Below are 24,658 nucleotides of genomic sequence, written 5' to 3' on the forward strand. Positions count from 1 at the left end.
TTAATTGCAGGAGAACGGTAATAGATAGAGACTTGCTTTAAACGGCAAAGTTTAAATATCAACTGGAAGACATCCGATTATGAGGTCAAATTCACCCCCCCTCCCCTCCGTCCGCCATTTTGGATAACCCCAAAATTTTGTTTTGCCGATATCTCAGCCCCTATAATAGCTAGAGATCTGAAATTTTGGTATGTTATAGGGGCCATCAAGAGCTTTCCAACGATACTTCATTTTCGAAAATCGGTCAAGCCGTTTAGCCAATATGGCCGTCACAATTTTTTATCGAAAATCGATCATAACTCGAGAACGGCTTGACCGATTTTGATCAACTTCGGGTCAAATGAAAGCTCTCAACAAGCCCTACAACTCTCTAGAACATCCGAAGTTTCAAAAGTGACCGCTAGGCGGCCAAAAATCAAAAACAAAATTTTCGATTAGTTTTCGATGAATATCTCGAAAACTGTACGATAGATTTTGATGAAATTTTAGTATGTTATAGCTGACTATATTATCTATCACCATGCCAAAAATGAAGAAAATCTATGTCACCGTTCTCGAGATATAGCCTTCCAAAGTTAGCATTAAATATCTCGAGTTCTGCTGGTCCGATTTTGATCAACTCAAGTGCAAATGAAAGGTTTCGTAAAACCCTACAAATATCTAGAACATTGTAACTTCGAGGAATGACCGCAAGAGGCGCTAAAATCAAGAACAAAATTTTCGAAAATTTTAAACTCGAACTTTTCGAAAACTAGATCATAAATTTTGATTAAACTTCAGTATGTTATAGCTTATATCAAGACCTTTCCAACGATAGCTCATTTAAGAAAATCTATCGATCCGTTTCTGAGATATAGCGATCTAAAGTTAGCATATGACATTTCGGGCTCTACTAATCCCATTTTTGGCAGATCTTTATTATATGAGATTTTGTAAATGAGTGTTGAAATTTTAAATACATATAAGTGTATGAACAAATAGTGGAATATATAGGCACCCTGCGCCCCGCGAAGCGGGGCGCCTTATATATACATATATAAGTATATAAATACATAAAAATATAAAGAAGAATTAAAACCGTTTGGCGCCCCGCGAAGCGGGGCGCTTTATATATACATATAAAGCATATAAATGTAAATGCAAAGTAAAATATAACGGTAAAATATATATAGCAGTATAGTATAGATTAATAAGAAAAGGGAATGTACATGGTAAGTTTCACTTACGGGCTGTGATTCTTCCTTCAGAGGCCAAGTTAAATATATGTAAATGCAAAGTTTAATAGATAGCAGCAGAGTATGGATTATTAAGAAAAGGGAATGTACTGGTAAGTTTCACTTACGGGCTGTGATTCTTCCTTCAGAGGTCAGTCCAAGTATGATATTTGATGAAGATTGAGGTGAAATGTGGCAGAAAATTCAAGTGTGTCATAAATTGGGGGTGCAAACTCTGGGGAAGGATGACTCGCGCCAGGAATCACAGCCAATGCGCGAGTTAGCCTTCCCCAGAGTTTGCCACCCCCAATTTATGACACACTTGAATTTTCTGCCACATTTCACCTCAATCTTCATCAAATATCATACTTGGACTGACCTCTGAAGGAAGAATCACAGCCCGTAAGTGAAACTTACCAGTACATTTTTTAACATTTTAGAACTTTTTCCTATTTTCTGTACTAAAATGGAAATTCTAAATATATTTTTTTACTTTACAAAAAGAGTAGTTGTGTTCGTTTTGAAAATAAATAATTGATTGTCTTTCCCCTTTTGTGAAATACCAATAAAAAAGTTTGTAAAAATATCTCCGTGCTAAAATCAAGAATTGCAATTAGAACTCTAAAATTTTAGAACACTGATTTAAGTTTATTCTCCATTGAATTTTTAATTCTAATCTTTAGTACAATACTAATACGAAATTCGCCCTTCTTTAAGGTTGTTTTAATCTCTGTACTAAAAGCTAAAATTTTGTGTACTAAAAATATCTGCAAATTTTATTTACAATCTAATTTAAGCTATCTATCTGTATCTAAATCCGTTGTTTAAGTATAAAACTTTTTTAGTACTTGGATCTTTCATTAACTTTTAAATTATCAACTGAATATTTTTACCGGCCGTAATCTTTGTAGTCTACAAGAGCACCTTGATCTATCTCACCGTGAGCGTGTTAAATGCATGAAAGATTAGCTGAATCACCCAAAATCCCTCCCATTGGCCTGGGGAAGACGCCTTGACTCAAACATCACTTAAAAGGGTGATCAATCAGCTTCTCTTATTAATATTTTCTACACACTTTTTACCTCTCTGTCTCCCCCTTTTGCCGCGCGCAATTCAAAATCACCGCCGTTTGGCTTGAAAGAATAAAAAAAGAAATCCAGGTGATAAAGCACCCAAGAAGCCACACTGTGCGTCTTCCCCCGCGCGACTGTTGGTGGGAGAAATTAAAATGCACACTCATTTTGGGAAGACCAAAAAAAGAGAGATGTGCACGACACGGTTCTAGGGGGGAGCGGGTCCGCGGGGTGGGCAAAAACACGGGCAAACTCGCGTGGAAGAGAATAAAATTACAAGACATTGTCGAAAACAAAAACCAACCACTCCTACAAATGAGTTTTGTGTCGACAAGGAGAGTGGCGAGCCCAAGCAGTGCCGAAGAATGGGATCAACACCATTGCAAGACAATCTCTGTTAAATTTTCACCAAAAAATTCTCCAACAACTTCTTGAGATTCTTTTTTTTTGGAGAAGTTTTATTAAAATAAAAAGTCTTCGCAACACTGTTGGTAATTGATGATTATTTCAAAATGGGTTTTAATAATATTTTAGGGGCTTAAAAGAGCAGGAATTAAGTGCCCCTGATAAGCCACCAAATCTCAATAAATTGTTTCTGCATTTTCGAGTGTAAAAGCTCAACGAGATAAATTCAAATCTAAATGAAAATGGTTATAGAGACTCCTTCAGCATCTTACGATGCTCAGCTTGCGGATTAATATTCACAATATCCATAAATAGAACATTTTGATATAAAAATATTCTCAAAATTATTGAAAATTCATTTTAAAAGAAAAATTTCAATATGGAGAATTGTTTTTAACGTATTTTATTTAAAAAATAATTTAAAGTCTTGTGAGTAATTCGAAATTTATGTAAATCGACTGAGAAATTCAATCATCAGGTTAGGACCATCAGCGTCCTTATCTGTGAAGAAAAGAAATTAAAAATTCTAAGATTTCGGAGGCGCTAAATGATTTTTTCTTAAGATGGCGGCTGTTCGGTTATTTAATTATTTTGAACGTTTTTGTAGATTAGAAAACTTAAGAAAAATAATTCTAAGACTTTCCTTTTATTTATTAAACAGATTTTAAAATTTTAAGATTTTAGAACTCTTTCACCGAAGTTTCTTTCAAGAAAATAAAAAATCTTAACCCGGCAGGAATTAAGAAATTTTTCTTGACCTACTAATACGGATTTTTTAAGTACCTACATAAATACTTCTTCTTAAAAATTATTTATTTAGTTTCTTTAAAACAATTTTTTTTTATTTCAACAAACTTTATTAGTCTTTTAATCATTTTTATTCATAAATAATAATAAATTCCTTTCCGTATTAACTCAACAATATGACGTAAGAGAATTTTTAAAGTGAATTTCCCGGATTTTCCGAACAAGCATGCATGCAAATTAACATTGTTCCTCTCTGAAATAAATTCAGGATGTTCAAAACCCAAAGTTGGAATGTTTGATGGTGTTGGAGTTATCACATCTGGTCAGGAGGAACAGAAGGAGCGACAAATAATGGATTCATGTTTTCCAAAGCGCATGTTATGTCGCTCCAGAAGCCCAAAACTTTTTACAAATTCTCCGGAGAATGGGGAACATTCAGTTCTATTTTGTCCCAGAATTTTAGGGATTATTCAAAAATTTGAATTTATAATTTAGAAAAAAATATCCTTTTTATATTAATTAAAACTCCAAAAGCTTAAAAATTTTAGAAGTTTATTTAAAAATAAATTTATGTACAATTTATTACTTGAAAATTTAACATTATGTACAATTTGGAGACAGTTCAAAGGAACTTCAACAATAAAATTCTCTTAAAACTAGGGCAGAGGTCTTTCGCGGCCCACATTGCAGCCTAGGGCCACTAATTCAGAGGCTCTGAGTGTAAAAAAAAAATCAAAAGTGAGTGAGTGCCTTCTGGAAATTCCTCACTGTCACCTTCTGACGGATTACTTTGGCACGTGACGCCCCAGCTGTGCTTCTCAGCGGGTGCCCAACGCGTTTTTGCCTCTTGCCCACATCAAAGCGTCGTCGCATTGCCGGATAAAACCTGCCGGATGTTCAAATTTATGCGACAATCCCTCAAATATTCATTAAATGGGCTCCAGAAACTCTTCCTTGAGCATTTTTCCCAAAGATCGCCATCCATTTCTGCCGCCAATGTAATTTCCGGAAAATATTCGGCGTTCCAGATTTCCTGACTATCTGATAATATTTTCGGTACTGCATGGTAGCACAAACGACTCTCTCTTGACATTACCACAATGTCTCCACTGTGTAATCTCAATGCAGTTGCTGGATCGTCCTTGCTTGTTCCTCCAATGAGAAAAATGGCATCCTGACCAAAGCTAATAGAGAAAAGGGGAGCCTCCAAGTCAATTTCCGAATGGTCAGTGTGTCCAGCAAGAGTACTGCCTTGTGGGTAAAAATTCACAATAGCAGCCTGTGCTCGATAATCCGGAAAATTGAGAATTTCCCCCAAAATCCCGGTTAGACTGAATAAATCTTCCGGAAAAGGATGTTTTTCCTCCTCTGTGTAGATTTTATTATCCCAATCATGATGGTACCCAAGTGTACTCCACCTTAAGGAGGATTTTAACTTCTTCCGGACACATTCATCATCTGTCGCGGTGAAAAACCCCCAGAAATCCTTCTGGGAATCTTCCGGAAGACGCTGTGTTTGCAAATTCGTCCGATTGGGGGATTTCGGAAAATCTTTTAGGCATCTTGCCGCCCAGTAGCGTTGTCCAGATGCTGTGAAAGGATTCCGGATGAATAAAAGTCCCGGATGGTGCTTTAATTCATGGATTTTCCATTCTTCCGGAGACAAGAGCCCAAATCCGGTCACGTTTTCAAGTGCATTTGAACACCGGATGGGTTTTAGTGATTCCTGGGGGAAAGAATAAGAATAAATAAATGAGAATGAGAGAAAAAAGTCATTCTTACATTATTCTGGCCACTGTGAGCGTCCACGAGGCCTGATAAATCCGGAAAAGGGTTTTTCCTTTTGTAAAATTTAAATGCTTCCGTGAAATTTGTTGACATTGCCCCAGAACCCAGTGGGGCTACTTTAAATGTTTATGCTTTTTATGTCATAGTTTTCTAGTATTTCAAAGCAAACAGTAGAGGGATTTTATTGGCGGTCTTTTTAGCATATGTGGTACACAAGTGGTACGTAGTGGATAAATAATGGGTACGTAAATAAGGGGAATATTTAGCACGCATGGTCAGCCGGGGTGGCATAAAATTCACTGCCAGTTCGAGAATTCGCGGGATTGACGAGATTTTCGGCAAATCAGCAAGAATTCCCGGGAATTTTTTCGGAAAATCCTGGAATTTATCGCGAATTTTTCGTTACTTCGTGGTGTTTTTGTTCAGTGTCATCACGACTCTGCATAGGGATGGATCGTGTCAGCTGGGACAGCTAAAAAACGTGATTTTTATCAATTTATAGCTCAATTAAAAGCATTTTCGTGTTGAAAGCACGTCAATTGACATCGTGACGCAGTGCTACATATATTTTCATGGCTTTTCCATCGTTAAATGCCCAACAAGGTAATAAAATTCATTTTATTTTGTCGTATTTTCGCACCTTTTCCCCCACCCTGTCAACTTTTGACGTGTGGGCAATTGAGGTTATGTCCGTGTAAATATTTTCTTTTGCACAAATTGAATTTCTTGTTTTTACTGCTTCTTGGCAGAATTGAATAATCGCAAAATCCTTGAGGATCTGCAGATAAAGAAGCAATTACTCCAGAAAGGTGTTTCTCCGGTCGTGACAACCATTCCCAGCGTGCCGGCCAATAATTCAGGTCTCGGATTGCCTCAGGTTGGTTCATTCCGGAAGGATTTTTTCCTTTTCATAGGTTTTAATGATTTTTTTTTCCTTTTTATTGGTTTCAATGATTTTTCATTCATTGTTTTTTTTTGCAGTATATGCAAATGAGTCAACCGCCCTCAGATGTCATCCTGAATGCTCCTGCGAGGGCGGCGTGGAATCAGGCACACACGCAATCATTCGGTTTCTTCGTACCTCAGGACTCTGCCTTTGGGAATAGCATCATCCCCGTCTTGCCGCGCTTTGACCCGCCCCCTAAGTAGCCCCACACTCATCCCCCTGAATACATCCCCTTCCTTCATCCCCACAGAAGATCGTTTGAATGATGGCGCGAATGAAGCTGAAGAAACTCGAAGAGTACCTGCAGGGAATTGATGGCTTTGAGGATCCCAAGATCCTCCTGGAACAGTACCAGACACCTCCACACATTGCCAGCTGTATGCTTTATGAAATTCAGGTAAATTCACGTTTGAAACTACTTTACAGTGCTGTGATGAAAATAATTCAGCAAAAAATTTAAATTTTGAAAAATAACGAAAAAAGCCAAAAATGTAACGGAATAATTTTAAATTAAAAACTTTTAGAGTCAATTTGGTGATCTTGAGGGCAAAATAGTGGCTGATTTAGGCTGTGGATCAGGAATGTTGAGCATTGGGGCATTCCTCCTTGGGGCCACCCACACAGTTGGCTTTGAAATTGATCCTGATGCCTCCAGTGTGAGAAAAAAATAAATTAAAAAAAAATAACCAACTCCCCCAGGAACCTTCACCCAACAATTAATTAATTTTCCCAACAGATCTTCGTGGAAAATGTGACGGAAATGGAGATTCCGAGCGTCGACTGTATCCACTGCGACGTCTTGCGTCTTCCGGAGGCGCGTTTCAGCAAAGCTTTCGACACAGTCGTGATGAATCCGCCATTTGGGACCAAAAAGAACGCCGGAATGGACATGAAATTCCTCCAGGTGGGAATTTCACTCGCAACAACGGCCGTCTATTCGCTCCACAAGACCTCAACGAGGGACTTTGTAAGGAAGAGTGCAGCGCAGTTGCAGGTGGAACCGAAAGTTGTGGCCCAGCTGCGCTACAATCTCGATTCAGCGTACAAATTCCACAAGAAAAAATCCGTGGACATTGATGTGGATTTCTGGAGGTTCCAACTACCCAACTCTACGGGAGATTCAGTGCGAGAGTGAGACAGAGAATAAATTAATTTTATAGCCTAAGGACCATTAATGATTGTTTTAACTAGAATAAATGGAATTAATCTGAAAATATGTTTTTTTTAATGATTTTTTGAAAGGAACTCTTGGGGGTGAAGTTTACAGTACTGTGAGGAAAATAAAGCTGCAGGAAATTTTCTTTTCTGAATTTTTATTTTTTTTTTTAACCCTTTCGCGTTTTTGGGTCATACGTAGACACAAACATGAAACATTTTATTTTTCCAATTTTTTTTATAAATCCAATTTCTTGTCCCAGTTAAAAATAAATTTAATTCATGCAAAAGAAGCCAAAAAAGACGTTTTGCCAGAAAAATATTCTCTGAGAACATTCATAGAATAAATATCGTGATAAAAAAGCGCATGTTTCAATATTTAACTATGGGATCCATCTAAAAGATAATTTTTCCAATTTATTTTTATTTTTGGCGTATAAAAATACTCAATGCTGTAAAAAAACATTTCCCGGCTGGCCTAATTAAATCATTTTTTTTTAAAGTTTTTTACATTAAATTGGATAAACAAGAGAGAAAAAAAGTTTTTAAAAAATCTATGCAATTTTTTTATATGTCAAGAAAATAGTATGTAATATCGTAAAACATAGAAATAAAACAACTTTTAGGAAATTTTTAAGTCATTTTTATTGTCGTTTTTGTGTCCTTTAAAAGAACATTGAAAATGAATAGTTAAAAAAGAGATTTTTCGAAAAAAAAAAGAAAATTGAACTTTTAACTTCAAATAAGCATTTCTCTACATACTATACATCATCTTTTTTTTACGTGAAGTATAAAAAAATACTCAATGCGGTAATAAAATCTTACCCGGCTGATCTATATTCTACTGATATTGGGCGAGATTCACTAGTATGTCAAGCTTAAAATTTTAAGTCAGTTTTTTACGTAAAGATTAAAGTTTTAAGTCAGTTTTTTAAGTCGGACTAGAAAAACTTTTTAGTGAAATTAGCGAATTTCATTGAAAAATAAGAATTATGTTCGATTTAAAAAAAATGACTTACAATTTTAAAACTGACTTAAAAATCGACTTACTAGTGAATTTCGCCCACTATTTTAACGTTTTTTATTGTATTAGTAGATGGAAGAAATCTCTCAAGGGACAAAAAGAAGAAGTTTTCACAAGTCTTTCAGATTTAAAGACTTGTTTTTTATTAACAGATAATCTATTATTTTTAACACTTGGAGGACCCAGCATTTGGCACAACGCGGAGGATCAAATTGGTAATAAGTACCAGTTGATAAAATATGCTCAATAATTAATTATTAATCAGTTTATTGAACAAGGATCGAAAGTTTCACTAATTCTCGATCCCCTTCAAGCATTCCTACACCTAATTACTAAATATTTTATTGAGAAAATCGTCACTGAAAAAAAATTACGTAGAATATGCAAAATTGCCAATTCAAACGACTTTTTTAGCTACAATTTTACATAATTTATTATTGCGCCTAAGTCATCACAAACTTTGATTCTTCAAGTAACTTTTTAGTCACTTCCGGCAATAAAATTAGTCCATATTAATGATTTTCACTGAGGAAAAGTGAACAAGAGTACTTTATTTGGGAAATATGGGGAAACATAACCTCAAAACAATGACTAAAATCTATGGGATTTTGACTGGTAATTACTACCAATTTGATCCTCCGCGTTGGATTCTGACTTTGACCTCAATTATCTTCCAAAGAAAAGACTTCTCGACATTTTATTTCTGCTATCTGAAAGTAATTAAAATTCCCTACACATACTACATGCTAAATTCATCGAGATAAGTCTAATAGATTTTAACCCATGCTAACGAGGTCATAGATCTTCTGTACCTAGGACCTTCATTTTATAGAATTTGACTAATAAGCCTATAAGAAATATAATTCCTAAAAAAAAAATTTTTAGCCCCCATGGGGCGTCGGTAAACACCGTATGATATATCATACGTTTAACGAAAGGGGGTTGAAAAAATCCAATTTTTTCTCAGTGTTGAAACAACGTCTTTAATTAATATAAGTGCATAAATTACATAATTTATGTTGAAATTAAGTATTTTGGCTAGATTTTGGACCACAATTAATTAATCGATCCAATAGAACACCAATCCTTGGGTTTCATAATCAACTCACCGCGTTCTTGTAGAGTTCTAGCTCTAAGAATATAGAAACTGAACTTGTCCTGAATCCCACAGATATCCTCATCACAAACAGTTGCGTAGCCAGGAAGTAAAATAACCATCTCATGTTGCATGGTTTGCTCTAGGACGGAGACTTCTGGTGAATATGCTGACAAGTCTCCGGACAGAGCCGGATGTACTATCCTTCTTCGTTCTCAAACCTACAAAAATCACGATTTTTGCTATAATTTTTATATTTTCTGGTATTAGTTACTTATTAATACTTACGATGTACCTGATTTAGCACTTCCTGGCATTCCTTTTCACTGCAATTTATATTTTTATTCCCAAACCCTTAGATCTTCCCTCACAGAAATAAACTCGCACTTTAACCTAAAAAGTACCTCAATTCAATCAACGTATGATATATCATACGCAGATGTTTATCGCGCAAAATAATTAAATAATTTGCGGCCGGAGGCGGATATTTTGGTTAATTCACAAAGTTTTATTAATAAATAAGAGATTTTGCACAAAATATTACGGAGAAAAAGGGAATTTTCACTTAAAATACACACATTTTGGTTCCCGGACAACATTGCAATTGGATATACTTAGATTTTTGTTAAAAAATAACATTGTTTTATGTTTTTAACACCCAGGAAAATTAATATAAAGAGTTAAGGGTTTATAAAAGTGGAAAACACTAACCCGGATGGAAAATTTTGCGAATTCGCGTCACAAAAATTAATCAAAAACTACCAATTTTGCGTATGATATATCATACAAAAAGTGAGGATGGGTTAATTTGTGATGATTTTAAGGTTCAAATTGGTAGCAAGTACCAGTAAAGTCCTCCGAGTGTTAAAAAGACAATATACAATCATGATGTCATTGTTTGCATTTTCTGAATAATATTTTATGGCTTTTCTTAGATGATCTCTGTGGAAAATTTAAAAACCTTTTTTAATGATTTGTTAGGTAACCTATTATTTCTTTTATTTTTTGGAAAGAGAAATGAATAAAATCCTTTTTATCAGTTACTGTAACACTTAAAAGGACGTTATATAGGTACATTGGAGAGATTTTTTAAACAATTTTTTTTTAAATTTTAAATACATAATGTACTTTAAACAAGATTTAAAATTAATGAAATTACTGGAAAAATTATAATTAAAATTATGATCATTAATTAAAATGATCATAAAAAATAATTAAAAATTAAATAAAATTATAATTAAAATTATGATTTTCCCAGCATATTTTTTTAATAAATTAGGCATAAATTCTTTTAATTTTATGACTTTTATGATGGTTTTTATGATTAAGCACTTTAATCCTTCAACATTTAAACAAGAGAATTATCTGAGAATTTTCCTAAATTCCCACAAAAATAAATCTCTGAAATCTCCCCTAAATTCCTCAAGATCTTTATTGTTTTCCTTCCTTCCGTCGAACGCAGTCGAACGTGGATGATTTTTTCTTCTCTTATCATCCTCCTCTCTCTCTGATTTTTCTTATCAAATTAATCCCCAAGAGCTCACTCAATTGATCATTACTTAACTCCTCGCTGTGGTGTTGCTTTTTTGTGTGGCCAATTGCGTGGCAAACACGCCGAGTTGTGCCGAAGAGGCCTTTATCAGCACTGATATGGCCAATTGGCCAGGCATTCGTGGCAGCCTCGCGATACCCACTGACTCGAGCCCGCAGTTTCTGCAGCAATTTCAGTGAGTTTGCGCCCCGAGAAGATCTCTTGTGGAGGAAATCTCTCGATAAGATTCTCGCACTTTTATCACCACACACTGATAGCACTGTGAGTGAGTAACCACCTTGGAGACAAAACACTCGAGAGGAGAAAATTTTCCAGTCAGTTAGATGTCTCTCCTCGTGTCACGCACTCTCCTGGCCAACGTCAAGAGATTCAACTTTGTGCGCAGAATGTCTTCCACCGGGTACCTCGTTGATGATCCCAAATTCACCTTCCTCCGCGATCTGGGCCTCGAGAGAGTCAATGCGGGCGTCTACAGTGGCTCATGGACGGGTTCAGGGCCAGTGATCAAGTCCGTGGATCCTGCCACGGGGCAGGTAATTGCGGAAGTGAAGACCGGGACAGTTGAGGAGATGCGCAAGTGCATCCAGACTGCTGATGAGGTGTACAAGGAGTGGAGTAGCCTCCCGACCCCCTTCCGCGGGGAGATTGTCCGGCAAATTGGGGATGAGCTGCGAAAATTCCGGGAACCTCTCGGAAAGCTCGTCTCACTGGAAATGGGAAAAATCCAGGGGGAGGGAATTGGGGAAGTTCAGGAAATTATCGATATCTGTGACTATGCTGTTGGACTGTCCAGGATGTTTGCTGGCCAGGTGAGTTTTTTTTATCTTGAAAAATTGTTTTTGAAAGCTTTTACGGGAGCTTTTACATTACATAGATAACTGCGATTTGAAGTGCTTTGAAAAATATGTAGTGTTGAAGTTTGTTAAGAGCTTTGAGAGCTTTTTCTTTGTAAATGTGTGTATTTGTAAGTAGAAGAAGGGCTTAAGTTAAGCCAAAGAATTTATTTAAAGGCATTTAAAGGATAAATCTTTCAAAGAAGATTTATTAATATTGCAGATTTATGATTTAAAATTGTCATTTTCTTTCAAATGAATTAAATCCTTAAAAATAAATTTTGAAGTGAAATCATTTGGATTGAAAATAAATGAAAATAAAAAAATAAATTAAAACAAAAATAAATCAAAAACAATATGTATTCGTTTAAAATTTTTAAAATTTTAGAAACAAAAGTTCTAAAATAAAATTTTAAGAAAAATCTTTTAACTGTAAAATTATTTTTAAATAATATAAAAAGAAACTCTTAGGTCGAAATTCAGTAGTAAGTCGGTTTTTAAGTCGTGTAAGTCATTTTTTAAGTCGGATTTATAATTCTTAATTTTTAATAAAAAAAAACGCTAATTTCACTAAAAAGTTTTTTAAGTCCAACTTTAAAAAACTGACTTAAAATTTTAAGCCCGTCTTTAAAAAATGACTTTAAATTTTAATCCCGACTTAAAAAAAATTGACCTAAAATTTTAATCCCAACTTAAAACTTTAAGCCCGAATTCAAAAACTGACTTAATATTGTAATCCCGACTTTAAAAAAAAAACTGACCTAAAATTTTTACCCCGACTTAAAAAAAAACTTAAAATTTTAATCCCGACTTAAAAACTTATATAAATTTTAAGCCTGGCTTAAGAAACAGACTTAAAATTTTAATCCAGACTTTAAAAAATTTTCTAACGCCGACTTTAAAAAAAAACTGACCTAAAATTTTAAAACCGATTTAAAAACCGACCTAAATTTTTATGACAGACTTAAAATTTCAAGCTGGACTTACTAATGAATTTTGCCCCTAATCTTTAAGCTAGTTTCTTTACTGGATAATTCGGGAAATTCTCACAAATTCAAAGTTAAAAAATATTTTGAGGCTATTTTAGATTTATTTTAATACCTTTAAATAATTTTCTCCTGCTCTTCTATTTCTTATTTAAATAAATTTAAAAAATTTAATCAGAAAATAAGCCATATTAAATAAAGAAAGGAATATATTCTAGGCAGAACCTATAAGATATTCTTCCGTATCTTCAACAAAATTGAAAAATTTTTATTTACCTAAAATCTTAAATTTTTTATCTAATTCTTCATTCTTTTCAATTCATTCCCATGATTTTCCACTGCAAATGAAAGTCAGAGTGTTTTCTAATCATTTCTTATCAACCAGTATTATCTCATAAACAGCACATAAACACTTTAAGAGTTATTTTTAAACTGACTGGGTGGTGGTTTATCTCCTTCAAGCAATCTGACACACATTCCCCACATAAATTGTTGAAGAATCAGCTCATCTCTTCCAGGTCCTGCCATCTGAGAGGAATCAGCATGTGATCCTTGAGAAATGGCGCCCTCTTGGCTGTGTTGGCATCATCTCTGCCTTCAACTTCCCCTGCGCTGTGTACGGATGGAATGCCGCCATTGCCCTGGCCGTTGGAAATTCCGTTTTGTGGAAGGGAGCTCCCTCAACGTCCCTCGTGGCAATTGCAACAGCCAGGATTGTTGCGGATGTCTTCAAGCGGAATAATCTCCCACCTGTTGCCACGCTCTGTCAGGGAGGTGCTGATGTTGGGGATGTCCTCGTGAAGGATCCCCGCGTGAAGTTGGTGAGCTTCACGGGAAGTTCAGCTGTTGGCCAGAAGGTTGGTGTTGAGGTTCAGCAGAGATTTGGGAAACTTCTGCTGGAATTGGGTGGGAATAATGCCCTCGTGGTTAATGATGATGCCAACTTCGGGATGGCACTCGATGCTGCCTTCTTCGGGTGCATCGGCACAGCAGGACAACGTTGCACAACCACCAGGAGGCTCATCCTCCACGAGAAGATCTACGATGAATTCCTGGCTAAGCTCAAAGCACGATATGAAGGAGTAAGTTTTGATTTTTTTTTATTATTTAAAATTTTAATTTTATATTTTTTTCAACATTTTTTTAAAGCTCACAAAGAGAGTTGGTCATCCTCTTGATGAGAAGACTCTGTATGGACCTCTGCACAATCAGCAGGCTGTCGACAACTACCTGAACACAGTGGAGGCAGCTAAGAAAGCCGGAGCAACAATTCTCGTTGGTGGGAAGAGGATGGATCGTCCGGGATTCTTCGTTGAGCCAACAATCATCACGAATATTCCTCATGATTCCCCTGTTGTTAAGACCGAAACCTTCGCCCCCATTGTCTACGTTCTCAAAGCCAAGGATCTTGATCAGGTACCGAGAAAATCCTCAAAAAAAACGATCGAAAATTCAAATTTCTAACAGAAATAATTCCCTTCCAGGCCATTGAGTGGAACAACGAGGTCGATCAGGGACTCTCCTCGGCCCTCTTCACGCGTGACGTTGGCAAGATTTTCCAGTGGATCGGCAATCATGGCTCCGACTGTGGGCTCGTGAACATCAACACCTCCCCGTCGGGCGCCGAAATTGGCGGAGCTTTTGGCGGCGAGAAGCACACCGGCGGTGGCCGTGAATCCGGCTCCGACGCATGGAAGCAGTACTGCAAGAGGTCCACAATCACGCTGAACTACTCGTCGGAGATGCCACTGGCTCAGGGGATTGTCTTTGAGTAAATATTTGCCCAAACTGCGAATGTGAGATTATCCATCCACCGTATCACGGTGACTCTTGGATTTTGACCCAAATCACCTGCTTCTGGATCTCCGCAGCGCACACGGAATGTTCTGTTCATGATTTGAAGCACAAATAAAGCTCGTTAGTTTTTTATGATAAGCAGGAGGTTTTTTTTCTCTCTTAAATCTTGAGATTATTTTTCTCAGCGTTCTCAGCAGTGGGTAATTGACAGTGAGGTGCAAACGGAAAAGACCATGAAGAAATTCTTTAGATGCTGTGGAGCTTTTTGTCGAGTCATCGAGAAATGGGAAGTTGTTAACCCATTAATTAAATTGATTGAAAATTCTTCATTTATTTTTTTTTTTCTAACTTATTTTTATAATTGAATAAAAAATTATTAAATTTTAATTAAATTGTTAACCCTTTCATGACGTGTTCTTGTAGTAAAATTCAGTTGTTTGAAATACATGAATTGCTTAAAATATCTTTTAATGCATTTGGTGATCGTCAATGCTTTCAAACGTGTTAAATTCAGTCAAATTGTATGCACAGTTTCGAGTGAAATAAACAATCTAAATTCCGAGACATTTTCATTGGGTTTTGAGGTTATGTAATCCCGGAAACGTTTAGAAGTCTGAAAATACTGAAAATATACGGAATATTACGGAAATTGATTATAAAACTTTTAAAAGTAACTGAAAAAAAATTTTGTAATAAAATAATTACAATTTTCTCTCAAATATACAATATAATGATAAATATCCCTTAAATTCTTCAAAATGGCTTCCAATTTTAATCCATTCAATTGTTTAACACTTGGTTGATCGAGGTTTCTAACCTCAAAAGTTTAAACTTTATTTTCTCTCAAAAGAAAATATTTTTCCAAGTTTTCTTTCGAAGATCTTGAAGTAATGAAACTCCCCTATACACAGATGTAGAATTTATCAGAAAATCTTGAATAGATGATAATTCCGTGATGATTGAAAAAAGTCGAATTGGCCACTTTGGCCAGCAAAATCCTCCAGGGTTAATATAAAACTAACAAAACAAAAATCAATCTTATTTATTTTTCAATTCACCTACCATTAAAGGGGGTTAATTATAGCCAGGCCATGTACACGGTCCCTTTTTCAATGAAGCCAAAGAAATTTTGTACCGAACTTTTGTTCAAAAATCATCCCCAGTGATTGAGGCGCCACTCGTGGCGGGCATGACAACTTCTTTGATATTTTCTCTCGAACTCAGGTAATTTTGAAAATTATCTTGTCTTGTTTACGTTCTTTCGGGAATTTAAAGGAATTTTCAATAAAAAAGTCATGGAGAAAGATCTCTTGGGATACGAGGAACTGTTTGTGAAGCTAATGAAGAAGGGTGGAGCATTTACACAGAATGATATCAGAGAAATTAGGTGAGTTTGACCATATTCTTTGAAGGAATTTGAGGATTCGCTAATAGAAAATTTTCCAGATCAATTCCTTGTGATGTCCTGGTGGAATTGTTCCAGACAATGCAGGATAAAAATCACTTCCGGCAGATTATAGCATTGTATTAAGAGCTACATACCTGTATAGAAACTCCTTAATATTAAAAAATAAATAAAACAAATTTAAGAGCTATAAGGGTTAACAATTCAATTAATTTAAAAATGATTATAACTATTCCTTAAGAATTCAAAGAATCTTTATTTATAGTCAATTAAACATAATTTTCACATTTTTTTTAATTGATCATTAAACATTAAATTGTCGCGAATGGGTTAACAATAAGCTGCAAACTGGAGCACAAATATATAGTTGAAAAAAAAAAGCACGGAAAGTGCGGACTTTGAGTTTTCCAAGTCATCTTCCTGACGTGATCCCCACACACAATCAGCAGGTTCTCTCTTCTCATTACGAAGAGATAATGAGCCATAATTTACCGATCGTGCTGGGCTGAAGAGTGGGGGCAGAGAGAGGTGGAGATGGATAAAGTCATATAAGAAGCAACTGGGCTTTTGGTGCAATCTCAGTCAGTTGCGTACAAAGTGTCTGTGCATGTTGGTTGGTGAGGGAACAATTAGAAAGAAAGAAAAATGTTCACAACAAAGTACGATAGTTCGCGAAAAGTGTGGAGTGGACGGCATTTGGCGCCATTTCATCATGCAGGTGTCTCACTGGGACGCGCCATTTGCTACACTCTCACCTATGATCGTCGCAAAGTGGCCCAGATCAGTCACGACACGGGGACTCGCACGACAAATGGGGAGCTGTGCGATCAAATGCTCACGATCGCCAGCAATTTGATCACAAAGGGCGCCAGTAGGGACAAAGTGATCGCGATCGTGGCGAAAAATGGACCCCTCATTGCTCCAACGGTTTTTGCCGCCTTCTACCTCGCTATCCCCGTGAACACGCTCGATCCGAACTACGAAAAAGCAGAGATCACCCACATGTTCCGCCAAACCGAACCAGGGATTGTCTTCTGCGATCACGACAACTACACAACGGTCAAAAGTGCCGTGAATGAGATCAGCAGCAAAGCTAAGATCATCAATTTCGGCCCGAGGATCTCTGGAGTTGAGAACATTGAGGATTATCTCGTGAAGACTGGCTTTGAGAATTCATTGGAGTGAGGATCAAAGTCTAATTAATTCAATTAAAAAAAAAACATTTTTCCGCTATTTTCTATTTTTATGAGTAAAAAATTAGCAAAAAATGATCTCTGAAAAATAGAGAAATTATTTTTAGCACAATAGAAGTTTATTTTTAGGCTCAAAACTCTTTATAAAGCAGATTACTTCTTTTTTTTCTGGTTTAAAAGTGACTTATTTGACGAAGAGTAAAATAATTAGATCATTCTTCATTATTTCTTTAAAGTGTTCAAAGCGTTCAAAGTGATCTTTCTAGTATTCAAGTGATCTTAAAGGTGCAAAAAACAAATAAAAGATAAAATACTTAACCCTTTTTGAACACAAATGTTTTTTTTTTCTTGAGGAAACAGTTTAAAGTTAAAAAATCAAATTCCTAATGAAAAAAATTTTTTTTTTCCATTCTGTGAGTGATCTTCGTTGTGCTCTATAGATTGGACTAGAATGTTCATATAGTGCTTAACCCTTTCATTACTGCAAAATGTCTGTGCGCTAAAATTGAGTGAAATCTAGATTTATTTTACATTTTAGTGAGAAATATGAAATTTTGAAGAGAAATCATTTTTTTTTTTCATTCCTGTTCTGTGCTCACGATCACGTCTTGAGTGATCCTTCAGGTGTTATTGATTGCTGAAAACACAGAAGTACTTACAAGCGAATAACAATTAAGTAAAATCTCTGAAAATTCTTCAAAATCAAACAAATCAACCCTGTCGTCATAAATGGGTTAAAATATGTCATCGCTTTTGGTTTTTTTTTTTAATAATGTGATGGTCAAAGCTCTTATCAAGATCGTTGAGAATTTTCCATTTATCGCACAAAATTGTAAAGAGACAAGACAAATTGTTTTCCATTGTTTTCAAGAGGCATGAAAATTATTATTAATAAATTTTAATTGCTAAGAGACTAAACAAGATCGTGTTTGGAGTTGCGACAAGGTTTCAATAAAATGTGCAAAAAAGGAAAATTAGTAGGTTGCTAATTTTCAAATATTAGTTGTTTGATGATTTTTTTCTTAGAATTTCTATAAATAGATATTTGAAGATATACAAACAAATAGCATAAAATTATTGGATCAATCGACCAAATACGTAATTCATTCCAAAATTAATCTAAAGATTGCATAATTTTCTCCCGTTACAAATTGCTTTAAGATTCCAATATTTATTCGCATTAGTTGTTTGCCCCTTGAATGCAATTTTATCTTATCTGGAAATAATATTTATTATGTTGATTTGTTGAAACAAATATTAGATTAGATTAAAATGAGTGACAAAATTAAACAATTGCAACTTAGAAAGATGAGTTTTTACGCATAATCTCTGAAGGCTAAAGATTATTTTTAGAAATTAAATTTATGAATTAAATTCTTTTTGTGGAATTTTATTTTATTTCTTTATTCTTGAGCAAAACATAAATTAAATTAATTACTAAATCCTTGACGGAATCTTTGCAGAATGTTTTTGTATGAGTATTTTTCTCCTTCCGGGGACGTCATCATCAACTCATACAAAAAACATAAATTAAATTAATTCTATAATTGCATAAAAATCAATTCCTTAAAATACTGAAAAAATTATATCGGAAGAACATTTCAGAAACTAAAGGAGAAAATTTAAATACCCAATTAACACGTTCTAAACTAATTTTATTTATTCAAATTCATATTTTTTGCATCGTTGCAGTTCCCCAGATGTTGATGAGAAGACATGCGGACTTATTCTTTGTTCTTCAGGCACAACTGGTCTATCAAAGGGTGTCAACCTTACCCACCAACACATGCTGTACTTGTCTGGGATTCCGTGTTTTGTGGAACATCCGGAAAATGGGCTAATGCTGTGCTTCAGCTCCCTCTACTGGCTATCGGGCATCATGCACTTGCTGCTAACAACATTCTGCGGCATGACGCGCATCATTACAACGCAAACCTTCAGCCCTGAGCTCTTCCTGAATATGGTTGCGCAGTACAAAGTGACCCACATGATTTCGGCTCCGGTTCACTTGTCCAGTGTCCTGGAATGCACCTCCCTCACACCCACCTCCCTGGTTAGTTTACGTGAGTACATGGTCGGCGGAAGTGTCGTGCCGGAAGAGAAGTGGATGAGGGCGCAGGATTACCTGCCAAATGGCTTCGTTCGCATTGTCTACGGCATGAGTGAGGTGGGATTCACAACGCGACAGGACTACAGGACACAGAAGTACTGCGTTGGGAAGCTCGCGCCGGATTTGCAGCTGAAGATTGTCAATTCGAACAATCAGAATCTTGGGCCAGGAGAATCAGGGGAACTTTGCTTCAAACCACGCTACAGATTCTTAGTAAGTTCTTTATTTTAATTTAATTTTTACATCACAAATCTTCTTCTTCTTCGCTTCTCCTTCAAACTCTTACGTTGATCAGTTGTTAACGGGATGTTCTTGACGTCTTCCTACAGGGTTACATTGCAAACGCTAAGGCCACAGATGAGATGATCGACGACGAAGGGTTTGTACATTCAGGCGATATTGGCTACATGGACAACGATGGTGATCTCCATATTGGGGATCGTCTCAAGGATATCCTGAAGTACTGCAACCACCATGTTTCACCTTCTGAGATCGAGAATGTTATTTGTCGCATTGAGGAGGTGGAATATGCGGCTGTTGTGGGGATTCCCGATCCCGTCGTTACGGACCTTCCGGCCGCCTTAGTTGTCCTCAGGGAGGGTGCCAATGTCACCGCGAACGACATAACCCAACTTGTTGCTGCAACACTTTCGGATGCAAAGCAACTCCGTGGTGGTGTCTACTTTGTGGAGAAACTTCCACTAACGGCATCCGGGAAAGTGATCAAGCGTAAGGTGAGGGAGAAGGCGATAGAGCTCTACCGTGCACGGCATCAGTGATCAGCTTTACGCTTCACGCCGCGAGAACTCTCATTGCCACCTGCGTCACTTTTCTTGTCACCTCCCTCCCACAAGCTGTGCCGTACAAAACGCTTCGCCGCCGGTACATTTACGCGTGGCATCAGTGTCTTCTTGTCGTGAATTTGCTTCTGGCGGACCATTGCCTCGCGTACTCGGGCTAGTTCGTGCTTCACCGTGTGCTGTCATATGAAATGTCAATTTTAGCTTATGTGTCATGTTGAAATGTCAAAAGATAAAGATTTATTGCATGTTTTAATGTAAAAGTCTAATAAATATTATTGTTTAGTTATTGGAAATTGAATTTTTTTAAAGATCAATTTTGAGGTTGTTATTTGTCGGTTATTTGAACTTCTTTTGAGGTCATATTTCTTATTCTAGTTTCTACTGTTTTTATTAACAAATGAATAATTTTCTTGTTTCTTTTTGGAACGTAATAGGAACTTTAAAAACGGTAAGAACAAAGATTTTCAATCTAAAAAGCATCTTATGGATCTTATGTATTAAAATGTTAATTTTAATAAATAAACAAGAATAACTTATACCTATTTTTTTATTTTTTTACTAGAATTTTAGGTTATGTTCTCGTTTTATTAATTTACTTCAACTTTATGAAAGAGTCTGGAATTTTATAAAATATAAAAAAACTAATTTTTAATATATTTCTTGGCAAAATGAATCGAAAGACCTAAGGACCTAAGCTAAAATCGGTCAAACAATTTTTTAACTGTCTTAAAATTTAAATTTTTAAATTCTTTTTAAGATGACCCAATACCAAAAAAAAATTTTTTAAGTAAAAATAAAAATAAAACATTGGGCTTAATTCAGCGACCAAGAAACCCTTGAAATCTTTGAATTTTGTACTGAAATTTCAAGATTTCAAGCGAATTTCAAGGTTTTCTTGGTCGCTGAATAAGGCCCATTATTAAAGAAATGTAAGAAAATTCATAAAAAATTTCAATTTTATCCTGACCACCTTGTGTTTGTTTTCCTGTCCCTTCTCCCTTCTATTGGAGTCTGGTCACCCAATCCCGGAAAGCAAATTTCTCTGTTCTAAAGCCTAAATCAGGGCCTAAATCTACTTATTTATTAAAATTTTATTGAACTTACTTGACTAACATCTGTCCCTTGAAGCTTCAGATGAATAAAATACAAAGAATTGAGGGCGTAGGAGAGAAAAATATCGAGTTTTACTTTCTCCTCCTGAGTCAATCCTTCTTCCTTTACATTTAACGCTTTCTCAACGGCTGAATTCACTTCCTCCAACGTCTTGTCCAAATTTTGTATTTTCTCCACGAAACCTTTGTCCTTTTTCAGCTCTCCAAAATCCATTTTTATAAATAAATTAAACAAAATTCTAACGCTAAAAGAAGTAAAAAATCTTGTAAACAAAGTACACGTGCTTTTGACGTTTTGAACAAAACTTTTAGTGTTGCCAGATTGATGCCGGTTTAGTTTATTTTTTTTAATTTCTATTCTAATATTTAAAATTTTCCTAAATTAACAACTTTTAAAAATCCGAGACTCTTCCCTTTCTCTCCCAATCTCCGTAGCGGGTTGGTTCAGGTCCTCTGGGCCCTCCAATTTCTCCTGTTTCAGGGTTTGTGTTGTTCGGGAAAGGCGGGAAGTCTGAATCCTTCGGGGAGTTATCTGCCGTCTTATCCAGGCTCTCAATTGGAGTCTTTTCCCTCAATTTCTTCCTCAATTCATCCAATCGAGGGGTCTCCTTCTTCTTCTCCCCTTCTCCATTGCCCCCTGAGTCCGTGGAAAAATGCAACGTTCCCTGAAAACTCCCTTGAAGTAAAGAAATTGATTATTTTTAGCCTAATTTTCAATGACATTTAATGAAAATTACTTACTGAGATTCTTCAAAGGATTCTTAAGCATTTCCACGCTTTTTATAGACGGGAAAATTATTTTATTCATTGGAAATTGAGGAAAAAACTTTTCACAATAAATTCTTGAACGTCAAACAAAATGCATTTGAAGGGTTTATCAGTGGGGTTTAATACAGTTGAAAAGCTTCGATGTTTTCCCGCTAAAACAAAGTCAACTAAAATTCAGATCAATTTGAATTTCCAGATTAAAAATTAAAATAAAGTTCAGCATAAAAAAATATGCTGTGCATAAAAATCATTAACAGAAACAGAAATAGAAAATAATTAAAATTCAGATTTTTCTTCGTGTGTATTTGTTAGGTTAATAAATTCTCTGTAAAGGGCAACGCGGAAAATGCAAATAAATCCAAACTGGGTGCTTCATTCGCATGAATTTAGTGGTTGAATTATAAAGAAAGAAAGAAAAGAAGCAAGAAGTTGCCTTTGTTGCTGAAAGGACGCCACTGGAATGAATCAGGGCGAAGGAGGAAGAAAACGAAGGCAATTAATGTAAACAATAGTGACTTCTTTTTACAGATTTGCATTCCCAGAAATGAATGACTGCGAGGGGCAAACAACTAATGAAATTAGAAACAAATTGAATATGAGGGTTAATGACACCAAAGGCGCCAAACGATCGTGATTTAATGTAATTTTTTAATTAAAAAACTTAACATTTTCTACGTTATTTTGATTTTTTGAAGTGTTTTTTTTTTCATTTCGTGATTTTTCGAGTTCTTTTTAAAATTTTTTTTAATGGAAGTTAATTTGTCTTTTATGTTAATCTGCTTGCTTATTCTTTTTTTTTTCAATTAATTAAACTATCTAGGAAGAACTTATCTATTTTCATTTACTAGGGAAGTTTATACAAAGAATTGAAACCTTTGTTGTATCAGAAAAATTACGCCATATTTTTTTTTCAAGCAAGTTTGACACAATTTTCATTTAGTTTACCCTTGGTGCTCCCTAAGAAGACTTCTGGTCCATTTTAGAACACAAAAAAAATTTTTCAATGGATTTTTTGATGATTTTTTCAATAATTTTTTTAATGGTTAGAACCGTCCAGAAAGAGACAAAGAGTGACAATGGAAGAAAACTGGATAAATTTGACCGTTACACCAATTTTTGAATTTCCTCTTCTTACATTTTTGTTAATAACTTTTTTTCTAGTGGTCGGATTGACCTGAAATTTTTACACAATCTTCTCAAATAACCAAGGAACTTATTTCCAAAAGCTTAGTTCTATACCTCTGAACTAAAGCGCAATTAATCGTAATATAGCTCTGGGGTCAGTCACGTACCCCTCATAGCATACGGAGGATTAAAACTTAAAGATTAATTTTTCAATTAAAAATATTTTTCCTTAAGTCTGTTAAAATGTTTTTCTATATCTCATTATATATTATTTTCGTGACTTTTCGAGTCTTTTTCTACCCTTCATCGGGCATTTAAATTTTTCGCGCTAAATTCAAAATAAATTATCTAAAAATTCAGCCAAACCGTTGATTTTTAAAATAAGTTCCAACAACTAAATAACTAAATTCTTCAATAAAAAATACAAATTACACACTGTAAGCACAGAAATTGGCTAGCTATCTACCCCCAGTGGGTCATTGTGAATGCTCAATTGTGTGCGACAGCCTCAGTGAGGCCTCAGAAGTGATTGACTTGTTTTTGCGGGAAGTTAAGAAAATAAGTTTCCAGAGCACATCGGAAGTGCCCGGAAGTGTGATCGAGAGTAGTGTCACGCGATCTCTTTTTGGGCGCCTCTATTGTGCTCCCAAAGTGTGTGGGTGGGGAGAGGGGGCGTGTGAGTGCACCGGGTGGTGAAGACGTGATCCATCTATATATGGCAAAGCTTTGGTGAATTGGGGATTATTAATTGCTGAGCCATGACCTATAAATTCTATCAAATTGGATATGGGAGCTTGACTGAATGTGTGGATTTAATTGGGGGTGGTTGGGCGGGATGTCTAGGCCTCATAGTCATGAGGAAAGGTGAGTCTTGTGCATAATAAACGCGGTAATTATGCTTCAATTTTGGTTTATATATAGGGGGGATGAGATTGTGGTGTATACAGTGATTGCATCTTCACACACTGCGGCAATACTTAATTATTAGATTAAATTTAATCTCCCCTGTTGATGACATTCCAATCACAGAGTGACATCGATTGGCATGCTCTGTGGGGAGACCTTCACATCGCGTCCCGGAGTGCTAATTTTCATTGCGAATAAGCAAAAACGTGCCAGAAGTTGCGAAAATTGTGCAATGAGCATGTCAATTTGTTGATTCACTTTTTTTTTGCTATGACCTCTTTGAAAGGATTTTTTGTGATTGAAAATTCATTTAAAAAATTTTCAATTTCCGCCGAACTTCTTTGAGGGGAAATAATTTACACACTAAAAATAATTTTGGTTAATTTGCTACTAAATTCACCGTAAATGTACTTTTAGGGAAATTTTCTCTTTTTTAAACGTAAAACCAGAGAATTTCCTAGGAGTGTGGTTAAATTAAATAATTCTTCTAGTTTTTTTACGAAATTCAACTAGTTAAAAAAGAATTATTTAAAAAAAACCTAATTTTCATAGTTTTTTAAATCATTACGTAGAAATTTAGTAAAATAAAACAAAATTATAGTCTTTTTGAACATAAATTT

General features: G+C 35.5%; 7 protein-coding genes across 7 annotated transcripts; 4 read left to right on the plus strand and 3 right to left on the minus strand.

The window, feature by feature from the left end:
• Positions 1–3,974: 3,974 nt before the first annotated feature.
• Positions 3,975–5,353, minus strand: LOC129789808 (nucleic acid dioxygenase ALKBH1). The gene is made up of 2 exons (XM_055826848.1): positions 5,222–5,353; positions 3,975–5,165 (listed from the first exon to the last, which is right to left on the minus strand). The coding sequence occupies exons 1-2, from the start codon at positions 5,318–5,320 to the stop codon at positions 4,296–4,298; spliced, it is 969 nt and encodes a 322-aa protein (XP_055682823.1). The 5' UTR covers positions 5,321–5,353; the 3' UTR covers positions 3,975–4,295.
• A 214-nt stretch (positions 5,354–5,567) lies between these two features.
• On the plus strand, positions 5,568–7,387 carry LOC129789812 (SOSS complex subunit C homolog). Its single transcript, XM_055826851.1, has 3 exons — positions 5,568–5,830; positions 5,977–6,104; positions 6,209–7,387. Exons 1-3 carry the CDS (start codon positions 5,800–5,802, stop codon positions 6,374–6,376), a joined length of 327 nt encoding a protein of 108 aa, XP_055682826.1. The 5' UTR covers positions 5,568–5,799; the 3' UTR covers positions 6,377–7,387.
• LOC129789811 (rRNA N6-adenosine-methyltransferase Mettl5) lies at positions 6,436–7,387 on the plus strand. The gene is made up of 3 exons (XM_055826850.1): positions 6,436–6,570; positions 6,698–6,829; positions 6,910–7,387. The coding sequence occupies exons 1-3, from the start codon at positions 6,436–6,438 to the stop codon at positions 7,306–7,308; spliced, it is 666 nt and encodes a 221-aa protein (XP_055682825.1). The 3' UTR covers positions 7,309–7,387.
• A 3,603-nt stretch (positions 7,388–10,990) lies between these two features.
• LOC129789809 (putative aldehyde dehydrogenase family 7 member A1 homolog) lies at positions 10,991–14,754 on the plus strand. Its single transcript, XM_055826849.1, has 4 exons — positions 10,991–11,809; positions 13,338–13,901; positions 13,969–14,235; positions 14,304–14,754. The coding sequence occupies exons 1-4, from the start codon at positions 11,324–11,326 to the stop codon at positions 14,592–14,594; spliced, it is 1,608 nt and encodes a 535-aa protein (XP_055682824.1). The 5' UTR covers positions 10,991–11,323; the 3' UTR covers positions 14,595–14,754.
• Positions 14,755–16,519: 1,765 nt separating this feature from the next.
• Positions 16,520–20,420, plus strand: LOC129789814 (luciferin 4-monooxygenase-like). The gene is made up of 3 exons (XM_055826854.1): positions 16,520–17,202; positions 18,907–19,537; positions 19,654–20,420. Exons 1-3 carry the CDS (start codon positions 16,667–16,669, stop codon positions 20,101–20,103), a joined length of 1,617 nt encoding a protein of 538 aa, XP_055682829.1. The 5' UTR covers positions 16,520–16,666; the 3' UTR covers positions 20,104–20,420.
• Positions 19,530–21,534, minus strand: LOC129789817 (nuclear nucleic acid-binding protein C1D). Its single transcript, XM_055826857.1, has 2 exons — positions 21,232–21,534; positions 19,530–20,303 (listed from the first exon to the last, which is right to left on the minus strand). The coding sequence occupies exons 1-2, from the start codon at positions 21,451–21,453 to the stop codon at positions 20,097–20,099; spliced, it is 429 nt and encodes a 142-aa protein (XP_055682832.1). The 5' UTR covers positions 21,454–21,534; the 3' UTR covers positions 19,530–20,096.
• Positions 21,535–21,545: 11 nt separating this feature from the next.
• On the minus strand, positions 21,546–22,093 carry LOC129789818 (succinate dehydrogenase assembly factor 4, mitochondrial-like). Its single transcript, XM_055826858.1, has 2 exons — positions 21,981–22,093; positions 21,546–21,915 (listed from the first exon to the last, which is right to left on the minus strand). Exons 1-2 carry the CDS (start codon positions 22,045–22,047, stop codon positions 21,632–21,634), a joined length of 351 nt encoding a protein of 116 aa, XP_055682833.1. The 5' UTR covers positions 22,048–22,093; the 3' UTR covers positions 21,546–21,631.
• Positions 22,094–24,658: the final 2,565 nt, after the last annotated feature.

This window comes from Lutzomyia longipalpis, chromosome 2, assembly GCF_024334085.1.
Source record: "Lutzomyia longipalpis isolate SR_M1_2022 chromosome 2, ASM2433408v1".
Taxonomy (NCBI): domain Eukaryota; kingdom Metazoa; phylum Arthropoda; class Insecta; order Diptera; family Psychodidae; genus Lutzomyia; species Lutzomyia longipalpis.